Below are 24,270 nucleotides of genomic sequence, written 5' to 3' on the forward strand. Positions count from 1 at the left end.
TTTATTTATTCAATGATTCGATTTTTTTCTGAATCAGTGTTCTCTCTGGATAGACCTTCTGCCATGTGCACTTGACCAGACATATGTGTGATACTGTTTACAGACGTTATTTTGTGATTTTTAAGAAGTGAAAAAGAGGTGCAAACAGAATAGTTTGATTCACAGATGTTAGATTGAAAGTGAAACCTAATATTATTCTGTGTCAAAGGCAGTAAAAAGACAGCCTAACTTGTGAAATAACAAAGGGACACAATGTTCCATGTTTAAACACCAGAGAAAAAAAGCAACATCAGAGAAATTAAGTCTCAAGTCCAGGGAGAATTGGAATGAAAACACCAAATACAAAAGAAAACAACCCCCCCCCCCCGGCCCCCCACATATATCAGTACTTGTATATTTCAAACGTTTTATCCTGGAATTTGAAATATTCTGCATTTTACCTACTGGCTGAAAAAAATATAGTTTGTCATATTCTGCACCATAAAATTAATAGTTTGTCATATTTTGCACCATCTCAAACTCATGCAAACTATGCCTGTTGGTTTGCTCTGTTTGGCCAGATTTTGTGGAAAACACAGTACTAAGACACCCCTGCTAAGTCTGTCGTCTGTTTCATTCTATTTTTGTATCACGTTGTCAGAACTATTCATGGGTGACTTATAGAAAGTGTTGTCAAAAGAACTAATGAACAATCTGTGACTGTGTCTTTTGGCAAGCTTAATGTGTTGCTAATGTAAATAATGATATTGACTCTTCTGTGCTGACTTTAGTATGATTGGGACGTTCTGACTACCGTGAGCAATATTTTACATGCATACAACAGAATGGCCTGCTACTTACTGCTGATGAAATCATATTTACCAAAGTTCTGTATTTACTTGCCATATATCCAGATATATATTATTTTTATCATTTCTTGATGATGATCTTTATAATGATCATACAGCATTAGCATTTATCTTTTGGAACAGATTAAGGCATTGTCAGTTTTATCAAACAGTATTGTGAAATCCATGGAAAAACTGCTGATATGTCTTTTTTTTTTAATATATATATTGTATTTGGTGAGTTTCTGGATGTGTGAGGTATTTTATTAGACTAGAATTTGGTTTGTCTGGATATTTAAGTTATTTATGTTTGATAGGTTGTTGTTTTTATGACTGATAATTTCCTTAAACAGCTGTTTAGTTAATTTACTCTCATTTCCTGTCACATTCCATAAGAAATACTGCTGAAAAATGAAAGATACTCTGTGATATTGTTTGTTTTTGTTGTGTGTGTATTGTTCGTTGTTGTGGTGTACATATTTTCTCAATTGGTTTGAATGAACTGTGCTTTGTTTTCATGTGAACTATGTGATGCTGTGCCAAGAAGGGTTTTGTTTCCGTCCAAAGGAAAATGATAGTATGTGTAAATTCACTGTTTTACGAGTTAACAACTTTACTGTGGTTTTGTCTTGCTCCCAAAGACAGGTACTGAGTCAAAACTTAATTTGTTCTGTCAGCATTACCATGAAAAAGTTTGAAAAAAATAAATTCTGTTTTGAATGTCAGAGGTGTGAATTTTTTATGCTGTACTTAAACCCATACAGTCAAACAGATACATATGTGAATATACATATATATTCATGCATTCGTGTATCCACCCATCCATGTACAAACTACTGAATATAATTATGAATATAAAATGAGTGAATTCTGTGATGACAATAGCATGTTACCTTCCCATTTCCTTCTCCGTAAATCTCCATTCAGACACACACACACACACACACACAAGGTTGACTTTGTACGCAGCATTCTCTTCCCTAATTGTTTTTCAGTTTTGCATTGCAGTGAATCCCCAACTGGATTGGTCTTTGGTGACTGAGATGTGTGTGTAACTCAGTTAGTTCATACCGGTATTTCATAAACATCAACTGAAGGTCTGTGCTTTGCAAAAAGTTACTGTTTATTAAAAAAAAATGACCATTGCATACCGAAAGTTTTCTTGCTACCATTGCATATCGAAAGTTTTCTCGCTACCATTGCATATCGAAAGTTTTCTTGCTAATTCCACAACACTCAAGGCCTGACAAGCGCGTTTAGTTAAGCTGCTGGTCAGGCATCCACCTAGCAGATGTGGTGTGGCGCGTATGGATTTGTCAGAACGCTGCACATTGACACGTCTTTGACAAACTGAAGCTGATACAAAGAAGATCACCACATCTTATGTATTTTTAGACAAAATCTGGGGAGCGGGAGTTGGTGATGCCACAAAAAGCACGCTGCACATTCACTGATCCTCACACCTAATGTTTTTGCAAAATGTAATCCTTAAAAAAAAAAAAAAAAAAAATCTTTTCTCTGATTTGTACAGATATCCATATGCATGTCCTTCAGGGCAAGACATCAGTGGTACTGTGATGACCTCAGGGCAGTATGGCACGAGAATGAGTTGATGCACACACAATCAAAAGCATTGGACAGGTCAGTCAGCATCATAAACATATATATCTCGACCTCAAAAGCAGGCGAAAACAGCACCCAGCACAGCAAAAACAAACAAAAACTTTGGATGTATAAATGAAATGTTTTGCACATTTTTCTTCTCCTTGAGGACGAAATTGGTGACACCCCCAAAAATAGAACTGGATGTTGGTATTAAAGAAAAAAAAGAAAAAAAAAAGTCACTTGCGAAGGAATCACGTGACTAGGGTTTACACGACCGGGAAGTTGGCTTCCGTGGCGACGCCGCACATGTTGTCATGGTTACGGGCCAGCAGCATGTAGCCCTGCATTCCCCAGCGGCTGCCCCAGCTACAGACAGACAGACAGCAAGTATGGAAGAGAGGAACAGAGTGACCCAATACGTGAATGTTTTGAAGAAAGGGTTAAAAATGAATATATGTAGTGTCTGTGCAGATACATACACGCGCACTCACACACACACGCACACACACAACACAAACACATACGTACGCGCGTACACTACATACATAGACAATGTACTCTCGTAGGCACACGTACGTGCGGGCAAACACACTGCCTGTACTACTACTACTACTACTACTACTACTGTGGTTTGTCCGTCGGGATCGACGAGGGCCATCTAGTCATTCTGGGGGTGGGTGGGTTGGGCTCTGTGGGTGCGCAGATGACTGGTCAGGCCAATCCGCGCCCGGAAGGTTCTGACGCAGTGTGGACAGGGGATGGTGGCGGCTGTCGGGGACTTGCTGGCACTGCTTTTCCCGGCCTGTCTGCGTTGCTCTGCTGCAGCGATTCTGTTGGCCTCACAGGATTTGGCACCTTTGTGGACAGCTGAACGTAACTTTGGTCTGTCCATTGCATTCAGCTCCCATGTGTCGTGGCTGATGTTGAAGGCCTTCAGAGAAGCTTTCAGAGTGTCTTTGAAGCGCTTCTTTTGGCCTCCATGGGAGCGCTTGCCATGTTGGAGTTCGCCGTACAGCAGTTTCTTGGGGAGCCGGTGGTCTGGCATGCGAACTACATGGCCTGCCCAGCGCAGCTGGGCCTGCATCAAGATGGTGTAGATGCTGGGCAAGTTTGCACGAGTGAGCACCTCTGTGTCAGGTATCTTCTCTTGCAACTTTATGCCGAGAAGTTTTCTGAGGCTGGTGGTGTGGAAGTGGTTCAGGTTTTTGGCGTGGCGTTTGTAGACCGTCCATGATTCACATCCATAGAGCAGTGTGGTGAGAACTATGGCCTTGTATACTTTGAGCTTCGTCTCCAGTGTGATGCCTCTCCTGTTCTAAACGTTCTTATGGAGTCTGCCGAAGGCAGCGCTGGCTCTGGCGAGTCTGGCATTCACCTCGTCGTCGATGACAACTGTGCGAGAGAGTGTACTGCCCAGGTATGTTAACTTGTCCACCACATTCAGTCGTTGCCCGTTGATGAAGATGTTTGGTTCAACGTAAGGCTTTCCTGGAGCTGGCTGGTGCATCACCTCAGTCTTCTTTGTGCTGATTGTGAGGCCAAAGTTGTCACAGGTAGCAGAGAACTTATCGACGCTGTGTTGCATGTCAGCTTCGGAGGCAGCATCAGCAAACAGGAAGTCGTTGACGGTGTCTGTCCTCACCTTGGTTTTTGCTTGAAGCCTCCTGAGGTTGAAGAGTGAGCCATCTGTGTGGTACCTGATGCCAATGCCTACGTCAGCGTCTCTGAAGGCATCTGTCAGCATGGCTGAAAACATGAGACTGAACAGGGTGGGGGCAAGAACACACCCTTGCTGGACTCCGTTGGAGACAGGGAATGGTTCTGAAGTCTCTCCGTTATCTTGGACTCGGGCCAGCATCCCATCGTGTTATTGCCGTATGATGGTGATGAACTTTCTGGGACATCCGTACTTCGCCATGATTCTCCAAAGGCCATCTCTGCTAACAGTATCGAAGGCCTTGGTCAGATCGACATAAGTGGAGTAAAGGTCGGCGTTCTGTTCCTGACACTTCTCCTGGAGCTGCCTGACAGCAACACCATGTCGACAGTCCCGCGTTCTTTCCGGAAGCCACACTGGCTCTCTGGTAGGAGACCTTGCTCAAGGTGTGCTATGAGACGGTTGAGTAGCACTCTGGCCAGAGTCTTGCCTGCGACGGACAGCAGGGATATTCCACGATGGTTGTCACAGGCCTGACGATTTCCTTTGCGCTTGTACAGGTGTATGATGTAAGCGTCTTTGAAGTAATGTGGGACTGCCTCATGCTGCCATATGAGCTGGAATAGCTGATGAAGCTTCTCAGTCAGCGCCATACCACCTTCTTTGTAGACCTCAGCTGGAATGGAGTCTGAGCCAGGGGCTTTGCCATTGGATAGCAGACGGATAGCTGTCTGGGTCTCCTTCAGAGTTGGAATGGCATCCAACGACTCACTGACTGGCACCTGGGGGAGTCGGTCGATGGCTTCATCATTGATGGTGGAAGGGCGGTTCAGTACGCTGTCAAAGTGTTCAGCCCATCTCTCAAGGATCCCGTCCTTGTCAGTGATAGGGTAGAACCATCAGCACTGAGGAGTGGAGCAGATCCGGAGGTGGTGGGACCGTAGACTTCTTTCATGCCGTTATAGAAGTTCTTCATGTCGTTCCTGTCTGCAAAGCCCTGGATCTCATCAGCTTTGTTGCTCAACCAGGAATCCTGCATCTGCCGCAGCTTCAGCTGGATGGTGCTGCGTGCGCTCTTCAGTATGTCTTTCTTTGACTGTGACTTGGGATCTTCAATGTGGACTCTGTAGGCTTGGCGTTTGTCTTCCAGCAGCTGCTTGATCTCAGTGCAGTTCTCATCAGACCAGTCTTTGTGCTTCCTGGCAGAAGGCAGTGTTGTACACCGTCTCATGCAGTGCGCCCCATGCTGCCTCTACATTCTGGTTGTCCAGCACGGTGGACTCAAGGCGTTCCTCCAGGGTGTCAGCAAAGCTCTGCTTGATGTTGCCTAGCTCCAGCTTGTTGACATTCAGGCGTTTGGGTGCTTTCATGCCCTGAGGCCGTCTCTTGGGCTGGATGCGGAGGTTGAGTTTGGAGACGATAAGGCGGTGGTCTGTCCAGCACTCGGCGCCGCACATGGCCCTCGTGACTCGTACGTCCTGCCTGTCCCTCTTCCTGACGATGACAAAGTCGATGAGATGCCAATGCCCAGAGCGAGGATGCATCCATGACGTCCTGTTACGGGTAGGGAGGCAGAAGACGGTGTTTGTGATAAGAAGGTCGTGCTCGGCACATGTCTGGAGAAGTAGTTGACCATTGCTGTTACAGTTGCCAACCCCATGCTTCCCAATCACGCCTTCCCAGGAGGTGCTGTCACAGCCAGCTCTCGCGTTAAAGTCATCAAGAATGATGAGCTTGTCTGCGTTGGGAACAGTGGTGATGACAGCGTTCAGGTCCTCGTAGAACTTGTCCTTGATCTCATCCGGATTGGTCATGGTGGGCGCGTAGGCACTGACAATGGTGGTAAACTTCTTTCCGTTGCATAAAGGGAGTTTCATCGTCATCAGGTGATCGTTCACTCCTTTCTGGGGACCAGCCAGCTTGCCAACGAGGGTTGTCTTCACTGCAAAGCCAACTCCAGCCTCACGTCCCTTTTCAGGTCCGCGACCACTCCAAAAGAAGGCGCAGCCTGCGCCTCGCACACAGAGTTCGCCTTCTTCTGCCAGTCTGGTCTCACTTAAGGCAGCGATGTCGATGTTGTACCTGGCTAGTTCACTCGCAATGAGTGCTGTGCGTCTCTGTGGTCTGTCCGAGTCGCCTCTGTCCAGAAGCGTACGCACGTTCCATGTGGCAATAGTCAATGGGGTGCACATTTTATGGAATGTTCTGGACCTTACTACAAGATTCAGTAAGTAATACGCACTACCGTTGTCTTTACATAAATTGTCACCTTAACGATGGCGACATAAAATATAACAGCTTCCACAGGGGAAAACTGATCTATTTGTATCACTGCTGATGCTACTTTTTCCTGCTGCTGCTGCTTACACTTTTCATTGTGACTATTGCTGCTGCTGCTGCTACTACAATAACAACTACAACTGCTACTGCTTCGATCCACTGCTACTGATAATACTTTTTTTTTTCGCTGTTGCAGTTATACTACTACTTTGCACTGCTAGACCAAGGCTACTGATGCTGCTATTTCCACGAATACTGCCACTGTTGAAACCATGATTATTGCTGTTCTGCCATTATGACTACTCTTGCTACACCTGCAACTACTACTGGTGAAGAGGACAATGATCATCACCCTATTCTTTCTTATACCACATGCCACCACAGTCTTTTTTTGTCCTTTATTTCTTTTTTGTTTTTAGAATATATATATATATATTGTAAATCCTCTTCTCTCAGCCACTAGTTCCACAAATCCTACAATCATTCATCAACCTCTTTCTTTTGCGGTCATTATACAGGGATACGGGAAATGAAAAGTTTCGTGGAAAACATGCAACAGACAATAATTGTTGGCAATGAAATGATATTTCTTGAGACAATACGGACAGACATACATATGACGGATGTCGATCTTCACAGTCACCTGGTGGTTCTGGTGCTTCAGCTCTGTGTGAGACAGGTGTGTGTGTGTGTGTGTGTGTGTGTGTGTGTGTGTGTGTGTGTGTGTGTGTGTGTGAGAGAGAGAGAGAGAGAGAGAGAGAGAGAGAGAGAGAGAGATGGTTTAATTGTATAGGCATTGCCCCTTTACAAGTGGAGTAAACAATGCGTATAAAGTAGGAATCAAAAATATAAATTCTGCTTCCTCCTAATGTCTACAGCTTTGTGCACAAAGTTAGCAGCATTCATCACTGTTATTTTGTTTTCTGCAGCCATCAGTGAAGAGAGAGAGAGACGGAGAGAGAGAGAGAGAGAGAGACAGGAGAGAGAGAGGAGAGGAAAGGAGAGGAGAGAGACAGAGGGAGAAGGAGGAGAGAGAGAGGGACAGGAGAGAGGAGTAGAAAGGGGAGGGATAGAGAGAGAGAGAGAGAAAGGGGAGAGAGAGAAAGGGAGAGAGAGGGAAAGGGAGAGAGATAGAGAGAGAGAAGGGAGAGAGAGAGACAGAAGAGAGAGAGAGGGAGAGGAGGAGACAGAGGAGAGAGAGAAAGGGGAGAGGAGAGAGACAGAGAGAGAGGAGAAAGGGAGAGGAGAGATGAGAGAGAGAGAGAGCGAGGGGAGGAGGAGAGAGACAGAGAGAGAGAGAAAGGGAGAGGAGAAGCAGGAGAGAGAGAGAGAGAGGTAGAAGAGGAGGTAGAGAGAGAGAGAGAAGAGAGAGAAAGGGAGAGAAGGACAGGGGGAGAGGAAAAGAGAGAGAGGAAAAAAGGGGAGAGAGAGGGAAAGGGAGGGAGAAGAAGAAAAGAGAAGAGAGAGAAAGAAGAGGAGAAGATAGAGAAAAAAGGGGGGGGGAAGACAGAAGGGGAAAGAGAGGAAGAGAGGAGAAAGAATTTTTTAAACGGAAAGGAGGGGAAAAGAAAAAAGAACAAGAGAGAAAAAAAGGGGAAAGAAAGGGAAAAGGCCGAGGGAGAAAGGAGAGAGAGAAAAAGGGGGAGAGGGGAGGAAAGAAGGGGGAGAGAGGGGGAGAGGAAAAGATAGGGGGAAAAAAGGGAGAGAGAGAGAGAGAGGGGGAAAAGAAGGGAGGGAGGGCAGAGGGGAAAGGGAAAAAGAGAGGGAGGGAGAGGACGAGAGAGAGAGAAGAGAGAGGGGGGAGGAGGAGGGGAAGAGAGAAGAACGCCCTGTTTTGGATCCAAAACCCTTCTTGTCGGCCCCCCCTGACAGCACGGCATGTCCCAGGCTTTTTGGATTGTTGCGACACTTTGGATCCTCGTACACACCTGTAAGCCAGGGGGGCTTTTGTGTGTGTGTGTGTGTGTTGTGTGTGTGTGTGTGTGTGTGTGTGTGTGTGTTCAAGTGTGTGGTGGTGTGTGTGTGTGTGTGTGTGTGTGTGTGTGTGTGTGTGTGTGTGTAGTGATCAAGTGTGTGTGTGAATGTTCAAGTGTGTGTGTGTGTGTGCGCCGATGTGTGTGTGTGAATGTGCGTGCGTGCGTGTGTGTGTGTGTGTGTGTCTGTGTCTGTGTGTACGCGCGCGTGCCTGCAGTGTGTGTGTGAGTGACCGTATGTGTGTGTGTGTGTGCGCCGGTGTGTGTGTGTGAATGTGCGTGGGTGCGTGCGTGGCGCGCGCGCGTGTGTGTATGTATATATGTGTGTGTGTGTGTGTGTGTGTGTGTGTGTGTGTGTGTGTGTGTGTGTGTGTTTACGTGTGTGTACGCGCGCGTGCCTGCAGTGTGTGTGTGAGTGACCGTGTGTGTGTGTGTGTGTGTGTGTGTGTGTGTGTGTGTGTGTGTGTGTGGTGTGTGTGTGTGTGTGTGTTTACGTGTGTGTACGCGCGCGTGCCTGCAGTGTGTGTGTGAGTGACCGTATGTGTGTGTGTGTGTGTGTGTGTGTGTGTGTGTGTGTGTGTGTGTGTGTGTGTGTGTGTGTGTTCCTTCATGATAATGCGTGCGACCGGGCAACACAACACAGCACAACACAACACAGCACAGCACAACACAACACAACACAAAACTCACGGAAAGCGACATTCTACATGATTATGTGTACTAGCGGCCAATACAATACAATACGATACAATACAATACAACATGAAACGACTATCAACATAACACAAAAAGACTTACCTCCAGCATAGAATCGAAAGGAGTCAGGGGTGGCATCAACGTTGACGGAGATAGGCCCCTGACTGCCCAATGCGGACTGAAGCGTCTTCTCGTTGCCCGAGGGGAGGACCCGACAACCCTGAAGAGTAGCCGCTATCTTGTCCTTGGCAAAGCGACACTTGCCTTGCTGTGGAGGAGGGACAGTTTCGGTTTCAGTTTGTCAAGGATGCGTCACTACGTTCGGATAAATCCATACACTCTACACCACATCTTCTAGACAGATAGATGCCTGACCAGCAGTGTAACCCAACACGCTTAGTCAGGCCTTAAGTGCTTGCATGTATAGTGTGTACCTATCAGAAGTGGATTTCTTCGAGAGAAATTTGCCAGAGGACAACCTTTTTGTTGCCAAGGGTTCTTTTTCAGTGCGCCAAGCGCATGCTGCACACAGGACCTCGGTTTATCGTCTCATCTGAATGACTAGATGCTCAGTTTGATTTTTTCAGTCAAACTTGGGAGAAAGGGCGAGAGGGGGGAAAGAAAGAAGAAGACCCGTAAAATTGTGAGGACATCGATTCATTATTCTCACCCCTGCCCCAATAAACGAAGCCGCCATCTCGCTCACCTATACCAGCCATTCAAACCATAATATTGATTATTCCATGGCTGTGAAGACTTCAACTCATCTGTAGCTCAAAAGACTACTCAACAGCTCACAAATAACTCACCAGCCAAACAACCGACCGGCCGACCAACCAACTAATCAACCCGCCAATCAACACATCCAGCAAACCACTCACCCACCAAGCAGACTGCCAACAACCAGTCCACCAGTCACCCCACCCACCAGTCTGCCAGCCAGCAGCACCAGACTTACCCAGTTGTGAAGAGAGGACTCCGGAGTCAGTTTCTATTTGGCCAGACACTACAGTCAAATAACGACTTTTTTTTCTCTCCAACAATATCTCTTGTTTTGTCTACTAGGTGTATCATCAGTTGTGGATCACATAAAAAGTTATATTTGGTTTCTGTGAATACTGGTTGCTATGGAAACAAATCAAAATGGTCACCAAACAACGTGTCAAAGAAATCAGGTTTGTGGTCTATATGGTGCATGCAAACATTGTTTGTTATGTGGACTTGATACACAATGACATTATCTTCATTTTCATATGAGATTGTGTTGATTCTTCAATTATTGTATTTTTTAATGAATTTTTGCAATTTTGGGTATTGAGAAATCCTCAAAATTTATAATGGGTAAAACAATTGGAACCGCTATGAATTAAAACCCAGAAAATATTTTCATACATACTCGCGACAAAACTTCAATAACATGTTATAAAACAATCATGCAAAGTCTCATGCTTGTAGGTTTTACTCATCATTGAGCAAGTACAAGGTATGTTGTCAAGGCCAGAAACTTGACAACTTGCGTCAAAATTGAACAAAAACATTTCCGTGATTCAGCAAGCAATCTTTATTGGCAATTCTTTCATTCTTAACTCTTTGGAGATGCGCCGACGCTTCGGCGCCGGTGCTCTGCCCGCTCAGAATGACGTGCCGTAGTGCAGGATTCGGCGGATCGCGGAACTTTTTTTTCATACACTCAGCAGTGTTCAATTAAAGGGAAACTAATCAGGCTGTCTTGAGGGATCAGTCTAAGAAAAACTGAGTTATTTCCCCTTGACCGTTAACTGCGTGAGAAGCTTTTTTTTCTTTCTTTTTTTCTTCCTAGGCTTTTATGGACTGGGCGAGAGGTCGATCTGTACATAACCAACCAGTGTTGTGATCGACTATCTTTTTAACAGTTTGTGGTGCAACATTTGACTTCAAACTGATTCATGAGAATCAGGGAACCTTACTGTTTGAAAAAAACCATTTTTTATGCTACTTTGTTGGGTGAAAAGATTTTTTTTGAAATGGGGTTTGTTTTGGGAAAACCGGTTTTTATTTCTATTTTTCCCCTTTTTTTTTTTTTTTTCAGTATTTTAGTGACATAATTTAAAAAAATTAAAAAATTTTAGCCCCATTTAAAGAGAAAAAAAGTTTTTAAAAAAATTTTTGAAGAAATGGTAACTTTTATGATAATTTTTTTGTATGTCTTTGTTTGGGAAAAATGTGTTAAATTTTTTAAATATGTCCATATTTGCCCCACAGTAAAACAATGCATATTTAACAGTCTCCAAGAGTTAAAGACATCTTTCAGGGGAAAAAAAAGCAATAAAAAAGGATGTTCAAGAACAAATAAAAACCCAAAAACATAAAAAAATTTTTATTTTTTTTTTGGTTCCCCCTTTTTTGCCCAAAAAAAAAAAGGCCGGTTTTGTAAAAATGGGGGAAGGGAAAAAAAGGAAAAAAAAGGGAAAATGAGATGGTATCGTCGCCACGTGACAAGATCCGACAGATCTCTTCCAAGGCCGTCCTTTACGGAGCAGTGCAGGGGAAAAGCGGACGAGGCAGACAGCGAAAGAAATGGGCAAACATCACTGAGTGGACAGAGAGGAGCCTTGCCGAAACTCAGGCCCTATTGCACGACCGCCAGAAATGAGGAATGGTGGTGATGTGCTCAGCAGTGATCTGTCCCAAAGACCAAACCAAGGCTCGGGACCAGCGACTGCTGAAGTTGTCTCACCAGTGCCCCATATGAGTAGTCAATCTCGTTTTTCTCACCTCATTATCAGTTGTTTCGCTTGTCAGTTTAACGACTTCTCTTTTACGAAGTCCTTTAAGTAATTTCCTGTAACTATATTTAGAGGGTTTTTTTGTTTGTTTGTTTGTTTTGTTTTTCTTTCAAATTTCACCCACATTTTTACCCTCATTTGCCCAGTTTCCCCCAACCCTCCATTCATCCACATCTCCCACCCCTTCTAACCGATAATACTCAGATGTATTCATAAATACTTTTACAAAATGTCTTCAATCACCGATATGTGTGACGGGACATTAAACAAAAATTCCTTCCTTCCTTCACCTCATGAAGGTTGTCGATCCCAGTTGTAGGTAGGTAGGCAGGTAGGTACGTAGGCTGGTATTAGGGTAGGAAGGCACGTGGGTAGTAAGGTAGGCAGGTAGGTAGGTTAGTAGGTAGATAGTTGGGTAGGTAGGTAGATAGGTAGGTGGGAAGGTAAGCATGCAGGTAAGTGGGCTGGTAAATAGGTAGATAGTCGGGTAGGTAGGTAGGTTCGGAAGGTAGGTTGGTAGGTAGGTAGGTAGGTAGACCGGTAGGTAGGCTGGCAGACAGGTAAGTAGCTATAGGTAGCTAGGTTGTCAATCCTAGCTGTCTCACCTGTGCCTCATACGGGTAGTCGACCTCGCTGTTGATGCCGCCGGCGCTGTGGATGTAGGCGTAAGCGGACGGCTCGTTGCCGCCCCGGCATCCTTTGGGGCCGAAGGTCCCTGCACAGTCCACCAGCTGCTGCTCCGACAGGGACACCAGGCGTCCCGTCTTCCTGAAGTGCTGCCCCTCTAGCGACCCCGTCTGTTGAATGCAGATGGTTACGACGACGACGACGATGATGATGATGATGATGATGATGACGAGGATGAGGATGATGAGGATGAGAATGATGATGAGGATGGTGATGATGATGATGATGATGATGAGGATGAGAATGATGATGAGGATGATGATGGGGAGGAGGAGGAAGATGATGACTTATAACATAACAACAACGACGACAGCAACAACATTATCATCATGAACGGCAACAACAGCAGCAGCAACAACAACAATAATGGCGACGATAATGATAACGATGATGTTAATGACTAGGATGATAGCGAAAATAATAACAGAAGTAGTAGTATAGCACTACTACCACTACTGCTACTACTGCTGCTGCTGCTGCTGCTACTACTACTACTACTGCTGCTGCTACTACTACTACTGCTACAAATGTTACTGCATATGATAATGACAATGGTGATGATGATGATGATAATGATAACGATAATGATAATAACAACATTAATGAGAAGAAGAAAACGAAGAAGAAGACGAAGACGAAGACGAAGAAGAAGAAGAAGAAGAAAGAAGAAGAAGAAGAAGAAGAAGAAGAAGAAGAAAAATCCATACAAAGTCTGATGCCTGTCCCTCTTTCGGCTCCGACAAACACGTGAAAATCTTAAGTGAATATTGACCGCACCAGTTACAACCAAACGGCACCACCTGTGGGGATACTGGAGGCTATTTAAAAACAACAGCAACAAAAAACAAAAAAACCCCACAAAAATCACACACAAAAACAACAAACAAACAAAAAACAACAACAGTATCCTCACCTTTTTATCCTAGAAGTTTCTTCTTTTCTATCGCTATTCTTATTTACAGACGGCGCCTGGTGGGTAAAAGGGTGGAAATTTTCCCGGTCTCCCAGGTCAACATACATGTACAGACCTCCTGGTGCCTGAACCCCCTTCGTGTGTTGTATACGCACGCAGAAGATCAAATACGCATGTTAAAGATCCTGTAATCCTGGGGGTTATGGAAACATGAACATACCCTGCATGCACACCCCCGAAAACGGAGTATGGCTGCCTACATGGCAGGGTAAAAACGGTCATACACGTAAAAGCCCACTCGTGTACATACGAGTGAACATGGGAGTTGCGGCCCATGAACGAAGAAGCAGTTTACAGCTTTTAACCTTCTCGGTCTGTCGTTTCTTCCTTTCTTGGTTTCTGCCTTGCCGGTCCATTCACACACACACACCCACACACACACACACACACACACACACACACACACACACACACACACACACAGATATATATATATATATATATATATAATCATATATATTCTTTTTCTCTGGAAAGCCTTGATTTTTTGTGTGTCTATTTCTGGATTCACATACGCTTGGAGTCTAAATCCTCTCTTCTCACACACACACACACACACCACACACACACACACCCACACACACACACACTGACCGTGCTGAAAGCCCAGCAGGAGCCACACTTCTCCTGGTTCTTGACCTCAGTGACGTAACCTTTCTTCCTCCAGTCCACAGTGTCGGAGGCCGCGTCGTCGTCGGCGATCGGAGGTGGCACAAAGGGCGAGCACTTCAGGGTACCCCATGGCTGAGACATGTTGCTGGGTGCTAGTCCTTTGCTGAAGGCTCGGTATTCCTCCACAGTCTGAAACAGACACAGCGCAGCACTGTCGTGGGGCGGGGGCGGGGGGCGGTGGAGGGTGGCTGGGGGGCGGGGGGGGGGAGGGGGAGATGACTAGGTAGGCTGGTCGGTCGGTCAGTGGGTTGGTTATAAGTCTGTCAGTGAATCGCATGGGTACGTTGGTGGGTGGGTTGGTAGGTAGGTAGATAGAAAGGTGGGTAGGTACGTAGGTAGGTGGGTTGGTAGGTAGGAAGGTAGGGAGGTGGATAAGTATGTAGGTATGTCTGTATGTCTGTAGGTAGGAAGGTAGGTAGGTAGGTAGGTGAGTGGGCACACTTTTTAAGCAGATTCAGGGACGCCAGAGCGGCAAAAAGATAGGCAGACAGCCGAGTGGATAGACAGGCAAGGAAGTAGGATTACATAATTATACAGACAGGCAGAAACACACACACACACACACACACACACACACACACGCACACACACACACGGAAAGAGAGGGAGAGAGAGGTCTTACTTTGTCCGCAAACTGATTGATTCCCATCCAGAAGGTGGTGGTTCCGTTTCGGAACCGAGCATTGTGCTGTTCCATTACCCTGACGTTGTCCAGGAAAGCGAGGTACCTGTGTGTGTGCTCTGCTTCACTCTCGTACCGACGTCCTGCAAACCAAAACCACGTGTATGTACACGGTCAACATTAATCAAGACAGGGTTCATAAAAGAGTAACATTCTATTTCTGCATTCTTCTTCTTCTTCTTCCTCGTTCGCCTCCCGTTAGATGAGCAGCCCGGCGTCCTCGATGAAGGCTGCCGTTCGTCGCAGCTCCTCCAGGGTGCCGTACAGTTTGGCTTCCACTGCTGTCGGTGTTGGCCAGTACTTCCTCCTGGATGCTGCATGCATCGTACAGTCTTGAAGGATGTGGTCGGTTGTCATTGGTTCTGCGTTCTAAATTCTGGGACCATTTTAAACAAAAAATTTCGAATGTTTCGCATGAAGGCTTTTGAGAAATTGGTAATATTCTGAAGTGGGACGGAATGAATATTACTTTAGCATCCTAAATTCTTGAGTTTAGGATGCTTAAGTGCGACTTTACCTGAGAAATGACATGTTGCGTGTAATCGAGTCCAATTTTAGCATCCTGAATTATTGCACCTATTGTTTACATTTCCAGAGTTTGTTGGACGAAAATAGAAAAAAAAAGCAAGATAGTGACACGTTAGTTTAGTGATGGAATTAGCGTCAAAACTGAGTAAAATAACGCACAGAATAATAAGATTCGAAATCTACTGAAAATGGGTTACATCTACAGATGGTAATATCATTTCATACATGCGCAAAAAATTGTCGGTAAAATAGGTGGAATAATTTATGAAGCTGATAATGATATACTATAAATTATATATGAATTTTTTTTTTTTTCATTTTTCAATTTTTTTTTTCGAATCCGCTTCACTTGTGTCATGTATTCTTTTTCCTTGAAATGATAAATATTTACACGGTGCGGACTTTTGCATACAACTGTACATCACCTCCGTCTCCTGTCAAAAGACTGGCAGCGCGATACACGTGCAGTGCTTGACTGTTCTCATGAAGCTCTTACTCACTGTCGCTGTCGCACGTTGGGGCACAGGATAGTGAGAGGTGTGAGGAGAAGAGAAGCGTCAGTGCTGTGTGTGTGTGTGTGTGTGGTGTGTGGTGTGTGTGTGTGGCTGTGATGTTGACAGCGGTCTGTGTTCTGACCATTTTTGAATTGTTTTTCACACCACACTTTCTCTTTGAACATCGCGCTGAGGTAGGTGTCGTGTCTGTGTATGCTGTTTTGTTAGTAGTTGTAGTAGTTCAGTAGTAGTGTAGGGATTGGCAGGTTGTCTGCCTGGGCCTTACCGCTTTTTTTGTTTGTTTTTTTAATGTTCCCTTCAGTATGTCTCTTTTTCCTTATTTGTGGGATACGCATACGCTATTTCGCTGCCTCATTCATTAACTGTAATTCATTTGTCAAAGTAAAATAAAAACTTTTAATTTAGTGTTCATATCAAAGCGATTTTTAAACACATTAACTCACTCGGTACGGCCAGTCCTCTCTTCTCCTCTACACAGACCCCTCGGATGTCCAGTGGGTGTCTGACTAACCCAACCTTTAGCTTCCGTCGTCAGAATTGTAGTATTCTTTGTCAACATTCACCTCTTCAGTATAAGAGCCATCTGCTTTCAATATTTTGATGATGGTAATTGGGGTGAAACGCTGTTAACGTCGTCTTTTTCGCCGTTCGTATGGAAAGAGTTAATATTCCATGCAAGTTTAGTTTCAACTGGTAGTGCATTCCATATTTCGTTTTACTTGCAGTTTGTGCACATGTAGGATACTGTTCTGTTGAAACACCCGAGCATTGTTCAGGCGTTGCGCTGAATGTGTTTTAATCGGTTCTGTATCGGTGTTGTCTCTGACCACTATTTCTGGTGGTCAGGAAATTTGCTCCCTTTTATAGTATTTGAAAGACAGGCATACACATAACAACCAACAGGGTCACACGTCCGCACGCACACATGCTTGCGCGCGCGCATGTACGGGCGCACACTCTGTACGCATGCACATGGACACACACACACACAATCACGCGCGCGTACACACACACTCGCGCGCGACACCTTAACAATCACATACCGAACGTTTTCTTGAACATGTTCCAGGTCCTCTCGTACGGCTGGAAATCGACTCGGACATTCATGGCAGCCGCAGACAACTCGTGGTCGGCGGCACCCTCGAACAGAGGTTTGTCTCCCTGTCCAGATGACGTGACGACAGCAGTCATGGCGGCCACCAGCAGGACAGGGGTGGAGAAGTGGAGGACGGTTGGCGGAACCCCCATGGTGAGCTTGCAAAATTTATTTTATTTTATTTTATTTTTTGTTCTCTGGATTGGCTTTGGTATTTCGGGTTCCTGTCTGTTGACAATGTGCGTCTGAGCCATCCATTTTAGTGCAAAGTGACGTACTTCGTACTTACAAGAAAGAAAGAAAAACGTTAGAAAATTTGATTACAAATTTCGAAAGGAGCAGATTTCTTCATGTAACCTCGTTTCTCGTAGTGGAAAGTATGTGACACCAGATTTATCAGTGTTAAAAGAATCGGCACTAACTATTAACCACCATTGACTTTTGTGTCGCAAGGATAGCTTGAAAGTAGAAGCTGGTCTCCACTTCAGCTTTGATTTTTATTTTCATTTTTGCTGTTTTACATGAAATAACCACCTGTAAGGACCGTAATTCAGGGACTTAAATTATTTGAATAATATCCTTATCAAAATATACCAGACACATGCTTTACTTCAGTTGGAATACGGTAACACTGAGTGGCCATCACACCTGAAGACGGTCTCATTGAAAAAGTGCAGAGTGGATAAACCAAGAGAAGCGACCACATCTTTGAAGAAAGAAAAGTCATATTTATTATGGTGAAAGGTTTGATTTATTGAAATATAGCGTGGTGTGAAGGTAGGGCCATGAGAGATAACAATCACCCACCCACTCTGGCACTCGCACACTAAATAACTATGCAGAAGCAACACACACACACACACACACACGCGCGCGCGCGCGCACACTCACGTACACACACACGCACACACTCACGCACACACTCACGTACACACACACGCACACACACACATAGTGGAATGGAATTTTTTTTTATCAGTAACTTCTGGTTTTTGTGTTAACGCTGACTAGAGTTTGTTTTACCTCCGTGTAATCACTTGCGGTGAACTGTAGTTCCACGAGACAGTTAAAACTTAAGATGTTACTGCTACGCGCGCGCACTGATACGCACGCACACACACACGCGCATACACACACGCACATACACGCACACACACACGCGGACACACACAGGCACACACACACACCAACGAACACACACACACACACACACCATCACACACACACTAACACATGCACAGACACTGACAGACAGGGACCGAGCAAGATAACAATATTGTCAAAATTCACTCCTTTCCGCGTCTCTTCCTGGTGGTTTGTCCTTGACATCTGCTTGTCAGGGGGGAACAACGAACACTGATTTCATCTCGCCCAAGTTTCAGGAATGGACGATGATAACATGGAGTGATAGCCCACGATTTCTCTCACTTTGAAAGAAATAGTGGGAATGTGCGAGAAATCGTGAGCTTACAAGGAGCAAACAGTCAACATTTTAAATAAACCCGTAATATCCATATGTGATCCCCTGTACTCTTTAGTTTCGAAGACGGAAAAAAGCTGTACACTGGTCTGTAAGAATGGTAGCTATATATACCTACCCTTCATTTCTTCCCCTCCACTCTTACTGGCCTTTCAAAAAAAATTACAGCGTTCGAGAGGGGAAGAAATGTAGAGTATATATTATTTTACAATGTGATTTAAACCAGTTTACCAGGTGTTTTTTTTCATCTTCGAAACGAAACTAATGGAAAGAGTACAGAGGAAGAACTGTGAACATCACCAATAAACCGTTCCAACTTGAGCGTCTAAATGGAAAATCGGTTTTTTAGAAATTGTATCAGTGACATGTTCAGCAAAGGCATTTCTTCTTTGTATCACAGTAGTAGTAGAAAGGGCGCTAATGAAATGGAAGTGGAAACAAGACATTGTTGACATCTTGCGTTATGATCGGAGTATTATCTATGATACATTATCCTCGGAATTGTCCATCACACAGAATCAGCAATACGCGCACACACACGCGTCCACACACACACACACACACACACACTCACACACTCTCTCTCTCTCTCTCTCTGTGCAGTTTCAAACACTTACCAAGCAAGTGAATCAGAAGTTGTGATAATTTAGTGTTAATCAGTACTCTGGCTCCCCAAAACTCTTTGTTGCTGTCTACACGACCCGAAGTTGAAGCAGCCGACAGAAGTGCACTGTGGTCTGACGTCCACGCCTTGCTTGGCCTCTGCTCAATAGTGGGTCTGTTCGTTTATTTAAGGCTTGTGACAACCAGGAAGCTATAACACTTAACCTTGCCTATGATTTTTTTTTTTTATCGCGGGAATTTTGGGGGTCTGTTTTCTATTCCCTACTTTCGTATAAAGCACAGTGTGTGTGTGTGTGTGTGTGTGTGTGTGTGTGTGTGTGTGTGTGTGTGTGTGTGTGTGTGTGTGTGAGAGAGAGAGAGAGAGAGAGAGAGAGAGAGAGAGAGATTTGTGTGCACGAGCGTGATCGCGCCATATAATTTATAATGGCTTGAGGCGACCGAGTGACGTGTGAGGCAGTCATTGTTCTCTCGGGCTTCAGTGAGTGAGAAAGCCGAAACAGCATCATAACATGTCGGGGGGTTAAAATCAGAAAGCAGCTTTCCAGACTTGTTTAAACATTAGTGGTTGCGTGCGTGCGTGCGTGCGTGCGTGCGTGTGTGTGTGTGTGTGTGTGTGTGTGTGTGTGTGTGTGTGTGTGTGTGTGTGTGTGTGTGTGTGTGACGGAGATCGAGAGAGAGAGAGAACGAACGAACTTGTTTTAATTGAACTTTGGCCAAATTCAAAACCAGGGGACTGGGGGTGGGCATGGGAAGGGGTATTATAACACTTGAATAGATGACACAATATCATAATGTTCATGGACTTGACATTAATTCTACTAAATTAGGTCTGAGTATGATTTCTCATTTTGATCGCATGGAAAATAAATTTTGATGCATGGAAATTTCTCTGCTTGTTGTTTGATCGGAGAAGTGAACTAAGAGACATATTTAAACAGTCTTGAAGAAATTTTGTCCGTAAATCATATACAGAACAAACAACAAATGGTGTTCATCTTCTAGTTCACCTTGGCAAAAAGGACAATGCTTTAAAACATCATTTTCAGTGTCCCTATTAACATTGTTATTTAAAGGAAGCACATTACATCTAGCCTGAGACAACGCCACTCAAACAGTATTCATCAGCATTTGTTATGTATTTTTCTTTTTCAAATATAACTTTGAATGATATGTAGCATGAATATCTGTCTCTATCACTAATAGTACCCGACCATTCTTGAATGTAGATATCTATAAGTCTTTGCTTGAAAGTAATAAGAAATCCTTTCACATCACCAACACCTTGTTCCAACCACACAAAATTAAAACCTGTTGTACATAATATTTCTCTAACTTGAGAAGCCCAACACTGTTTTCCATTTAAATCTAATCCAAGCAACATCTGATAAGCCATGTAAGGCAATCTATTTTGATCCATCTGTAGCATTCTCAACCAGTACCTTATAACATTTAATAACGAGTTTACAAATAACGGATATCTACCAAGATCACCATAAACCACTTTCTTTGGTGTTTTCACTGGCACTCCCAAGAATCGCTTACATGGTGATAAGTGAATTTTTGTTTGGTGTTTTCACAGGCATTCCCAAGAATCACTTACATGGTGATAAATGAATTTTTTCTACATTCTCTAGTCTATTCATACCCCAAATTTCAGATGCATACAACAGAACAGGCTGTACCTTTACATCAAATATTTTGAAAAATACTGCTTATGACATTTCTTTATACTTTTGAAAAGCCTTCACAAGGCTTGTGGTTGCCCTTTTGCCTTTCACAACAAGATGTTCTGTCCCCCTTTTGGGACTTATCTTTGATGTGAATGTATACCCTAAATAACAGTATTCATTTACTACTATTTCTTCATCTTCAAAAAACCACTTCTCATGCCTATCTAAAAACCCGCCTTTTCTGAACACTATTATTTTTGTCTTCTGCACATTAATTTTCAACTTCATCACCTGACAGCATGATTTAAGAATATTCAATTGATTTTGAAGTCCTATTGGAGTTGTTGATAATAAAGCAATATCATCGGCAAAAAGCAATATGAACAGTTCCATGCTACCTGGCATCAGCTGAACCGTATGTCTACCTGACACAGACATATGTTCAGCAATCTGATTGATGAATGTACAAAATAAAGTAGAGCTCATGACACATCCCTGTCGTACACCAAGTGGACATTAAAAAAATTCAGAATATTGTGAATTAACCCTGACACATGCTAACAATGAATCATACATCGCTTTCAAAGACTTAAAGAATTTACCAGATACACCCTGTTTTCATAAATGTTGTAACAAATTATCATGTCCTTACAGAATCGAATGCTTTTCTAAAATCAACGAAAGCAATGTATAATTTCTTATTTTGACACATGTATTTCTGAACACAAGTATACAGGTTAAAGATCTGATCAACAGTTGATTAGTTTTTTTTCGGAAACCAGCTTGACCTTCTGTAATCATCTCGTTATTTTCTAACCAATTATATAATCGATTATTGAACACCGTTGTAAAGCACTTAGAAATAATACTTAACAGGGATACCCCTCTATAATTATCAACATTATCAATATCGCCTTTCTTAAAAATGGGAATGATAATAGCTTTGGACCATTCTTTTGGGTACAGTCCTTTATTGAACAGAGCATTAAATAATTTTGTCAGAAATAGTACAGTAATTCTATTACCAGTTTTTAACATTTCAGCAGAAATACCATCAAGTCCACATGCTTTTCCCGACTTCAGCTTGTGAAGAGCGAACGAAACCTCATTCTCTGAAATTGCATTATTAAGTTCACATTCATAATCATCGAGGTTACTAAGATCAGCAGAATTATCAACATTGTCCATATCATTATCCAAGGAAAATAGACTTTTGAAGTGCTGATGGCACTCTTCCATACTGACATTATTACTGGTGTTACTTTTTGTTTTTCCACATCCCATTTCTGTTAGGCTTTTCTAGAATGATGACGAGTTTGATAAATTTGATTCCAGTGAATCTATTTTTTCTCTTCGATAATTTCGTCTTTTAGTTTTTAATACAGGTTTATATTTTTTTCGTGCTTGAACATATTCTTTTCTATCTTCCTCATCCCTTGAAAATCAAAATGTTAACTTATTTCTGGTGTCAATTTTGAGCAACTTACATTCTTTATCAAACCATTCAGAATTTTGTCTCTTTGGCTTGGTAAAACATTTCTTAACCATACAACTGCTTGCAGAGCTAACACTTTCAACAAATACATTAAGTGCTTCATCAATATCTGTATCGAGACATTCTACAGCACGTTTTATTTTATTTTCCTAGTCTCTGTTATTCAAATTGGCAATGTATACATCTTTCTTTTCTTTGTTCCACACGCATTTCTTCACAAATGAGTTTTTGCTTCTGCCATCTTGATTATTTACAGTCTTGGGTAAGTTCGTTGAGCACATAAATGATAATACAACAGGCATGTGATCTGACTCTTTGCTGTCATCTACTTTAACAGAAACATTACATGCAAGCTGATTTGAGAACATTTCACAAGACATCAAGAAATAGTCAACGGTGCTTGACCCACTGTTTGTGCTGAACGCATGCCTCAGGAGAAGAACAAAGAAGATTCCAAATAGGGTGGGGGCGAGGACGCAGCCTTGTTAGACACTGCTGCGTACGTCGAAGGGCTTGGAGAGGTTACCATTAAACTGCATCGTCCCCTTCATGTTGGAGTGGAAGGACTCAATCAGGCTGTGCAGTTTGGGGGGGAGGGATGGGGGTGGGGGTGGGGGGGGGCAGCCGATCTTTCGAAGAGCCCTGAAAAAGCCGTCTCTGCTGACTAGGTCAAAGGCCTTGGTGAGGTCAATGAATGCGACATACAGGGGCATCCTCTGCTCCCTGCACTTCTCCTGGATTTGGCGAAGGGAAAAGATCATGTTTACCGTGGATCTCTCTGCTCGGAAACCGCACTGTGATTCCGGGTAAACGAGTTTGGCCAGTTTCTGCAGGCGGATTAGGACCTGAGTGTAGACTTTGCCTACAATGCTGAGAAGTGAGATGCCTCTGTAGTTGTTCCAGTCGCTCCTTTCGCCCTTGTTTTTGTACAGGGTGATGATCTTGGCGTTCCTCATGTCCTGCGGTACAGCTCCCTCATTCAAGCACTGACAGAGGAGTGTGTGCAGATGATGCAGAAGAGTAATCTTGCAGTGTTTAATGAGGTCTGGGGGAATTCCATTGCTGCCAGGTGCCTTGCCTGTGTCAGGCTGTTAATGGCCTTGCTGAGTTCGTCCTCAGTTGGCTCTGTATCAAGTTCTTCGATGACCGGCATGCACTTGATGGCATCGAGGGCTGAGTTGGACACCATGTTTTCTGTGGATTAGAGGTCGGAGTAGTGTTCTGCCCATCTCTCCATCTGCTGGCTAGGATCGTTGATTACTTCCCCAGTGGAGGATTTAAGGGGGGCAGTCTTGCTCTGTGTTGATCCCAGTGCCTTCCTGATACCATCATACATCCCTCGGATGTTGCCTCTTTCAGCAGCATTCTGTATCTCTTCGCTGAGCTCTGTCCAGTACTCATTTGCACATCGCCTGGCGTTAAACTGAACCTTATTCCTGGCGGCCCTGAGGATTTGCAGGTTCTTCTCACTGGGTGACCGTTTGTACTCGGTGAGTGCAGCGCGCTTGGCCTCAATAATGGGAGTCATCTCTGATGATTTGGCCTCAAACAAGTCAAATCTTCAGGTCGAATGATGACGGTTCTTTCCTGAAGTGCTGCTGTTATCCATCTTAGTGTAAAACATACTCCAGTCACCGTACTTTAGTAGCAACTCCATTAGGTGTGCAAATTTGACTTTATTGATTCATTCCAAGTCAGTTGCTACAGCTATTTTCTTTTCCTTGAAATCCTTCATATACCCCAAATGCCAAAGGAACCGCACGTTTCCTTGTACATTTACCTGTTCGGTACACAGCTTGAATTTGGAGGGATATTGGAGCAAGCACTTAAAGTGCTTGCGCGCGCGTCTAATTGTATGTGTGTGTGTGTGTGTGTGTGTGTGTGTGTGTGTGTGTGTGTGCGCAAGCATGTTTGTATGCTTTTGCACAGTGTGCTTTCATGCATGTGCAAGCTTGTAACGCTCTGTGTGCGTGCGTGCGTGTATACTTGTGCGCGCGCGCGTCTAGGAGCGCGTCTGTGTGTAATGTTCCTGAATAGCTCAGTGT

At 43.9% G+C, this 24,270-nt stretch overlaps 1 protein-coding gene across 1 annotated transcript; it reads right to left on the bottom strand.

Moving 5' to 3' along the window:
- On the bottom strand, positions 1–19,215 carry LOC143297620 (digestive cysteine proteinase 2-like). The gene is made up of 8 exons (XM_076610037.1): positions 19,054–19,215; positions 16,904–17,114; positions 14,758–14,900; positions 14,058–14,264; positions 12,409–12,600; positions 9,141–9,306; positions 8,198–8,297; positions 1–2,798 (listed from the first exon to the last, which is right to left on the bottom strand). Exons 2-8 carry the CDS (start codon positions 17,106–17,108, stop codon positions 2,699–2,701), a joined length of 1,113 nt encoding a protein of 370 aa, XP_076466152.1. The 5' UTR covers positions 17,109–17,114; positions 19,054–19,215; the 3' UTR covers positions 1–2,698.
- Between the last annotated feature and the right edge of the window lie 5,055 nt (positions 19,216–24,270).

This window comes from Babylonia areolata, chromosome 23 (genome assembly GCF_041734735.1).
Source record: "Babylonia areolata isolate BAREFJ2019XMU chromosome 23, ASM4173473v1, whole genome shotgun sequence".
NCBI classification, from domain to species: Eukaryota; Metazoa; Mollusca; class Gastropoda; order Neogastropoda; family Buccinidae; genus Babylonia; species Babylonia areolata.

Bases quoted from the DNA above. Each gene is read 5' to 3' on its own strand.
- LOC143297620 (XM_076610037.1), bottom strand. From the start codon at position 17,108: ATGGGGGTTCCGCCAACCGTCCTCCACTTCTCCACCCCTGTCCTGCTG. The intron at 14,901-16,903 runs GTATGTGATTGT...TTTGGTTTGCAG, and splicing joins CATGTTCAAGAAAACGTTCG to GACGTCGGTACGAGAGTGAA. The intron at 8,298-9,140 runs GTAAGTCTTTTT...CCTGGCTTACAG, and splicing joins CTTTCGATTCTATGCTGGAG to GTGTGTACGAGGATCCAAAG.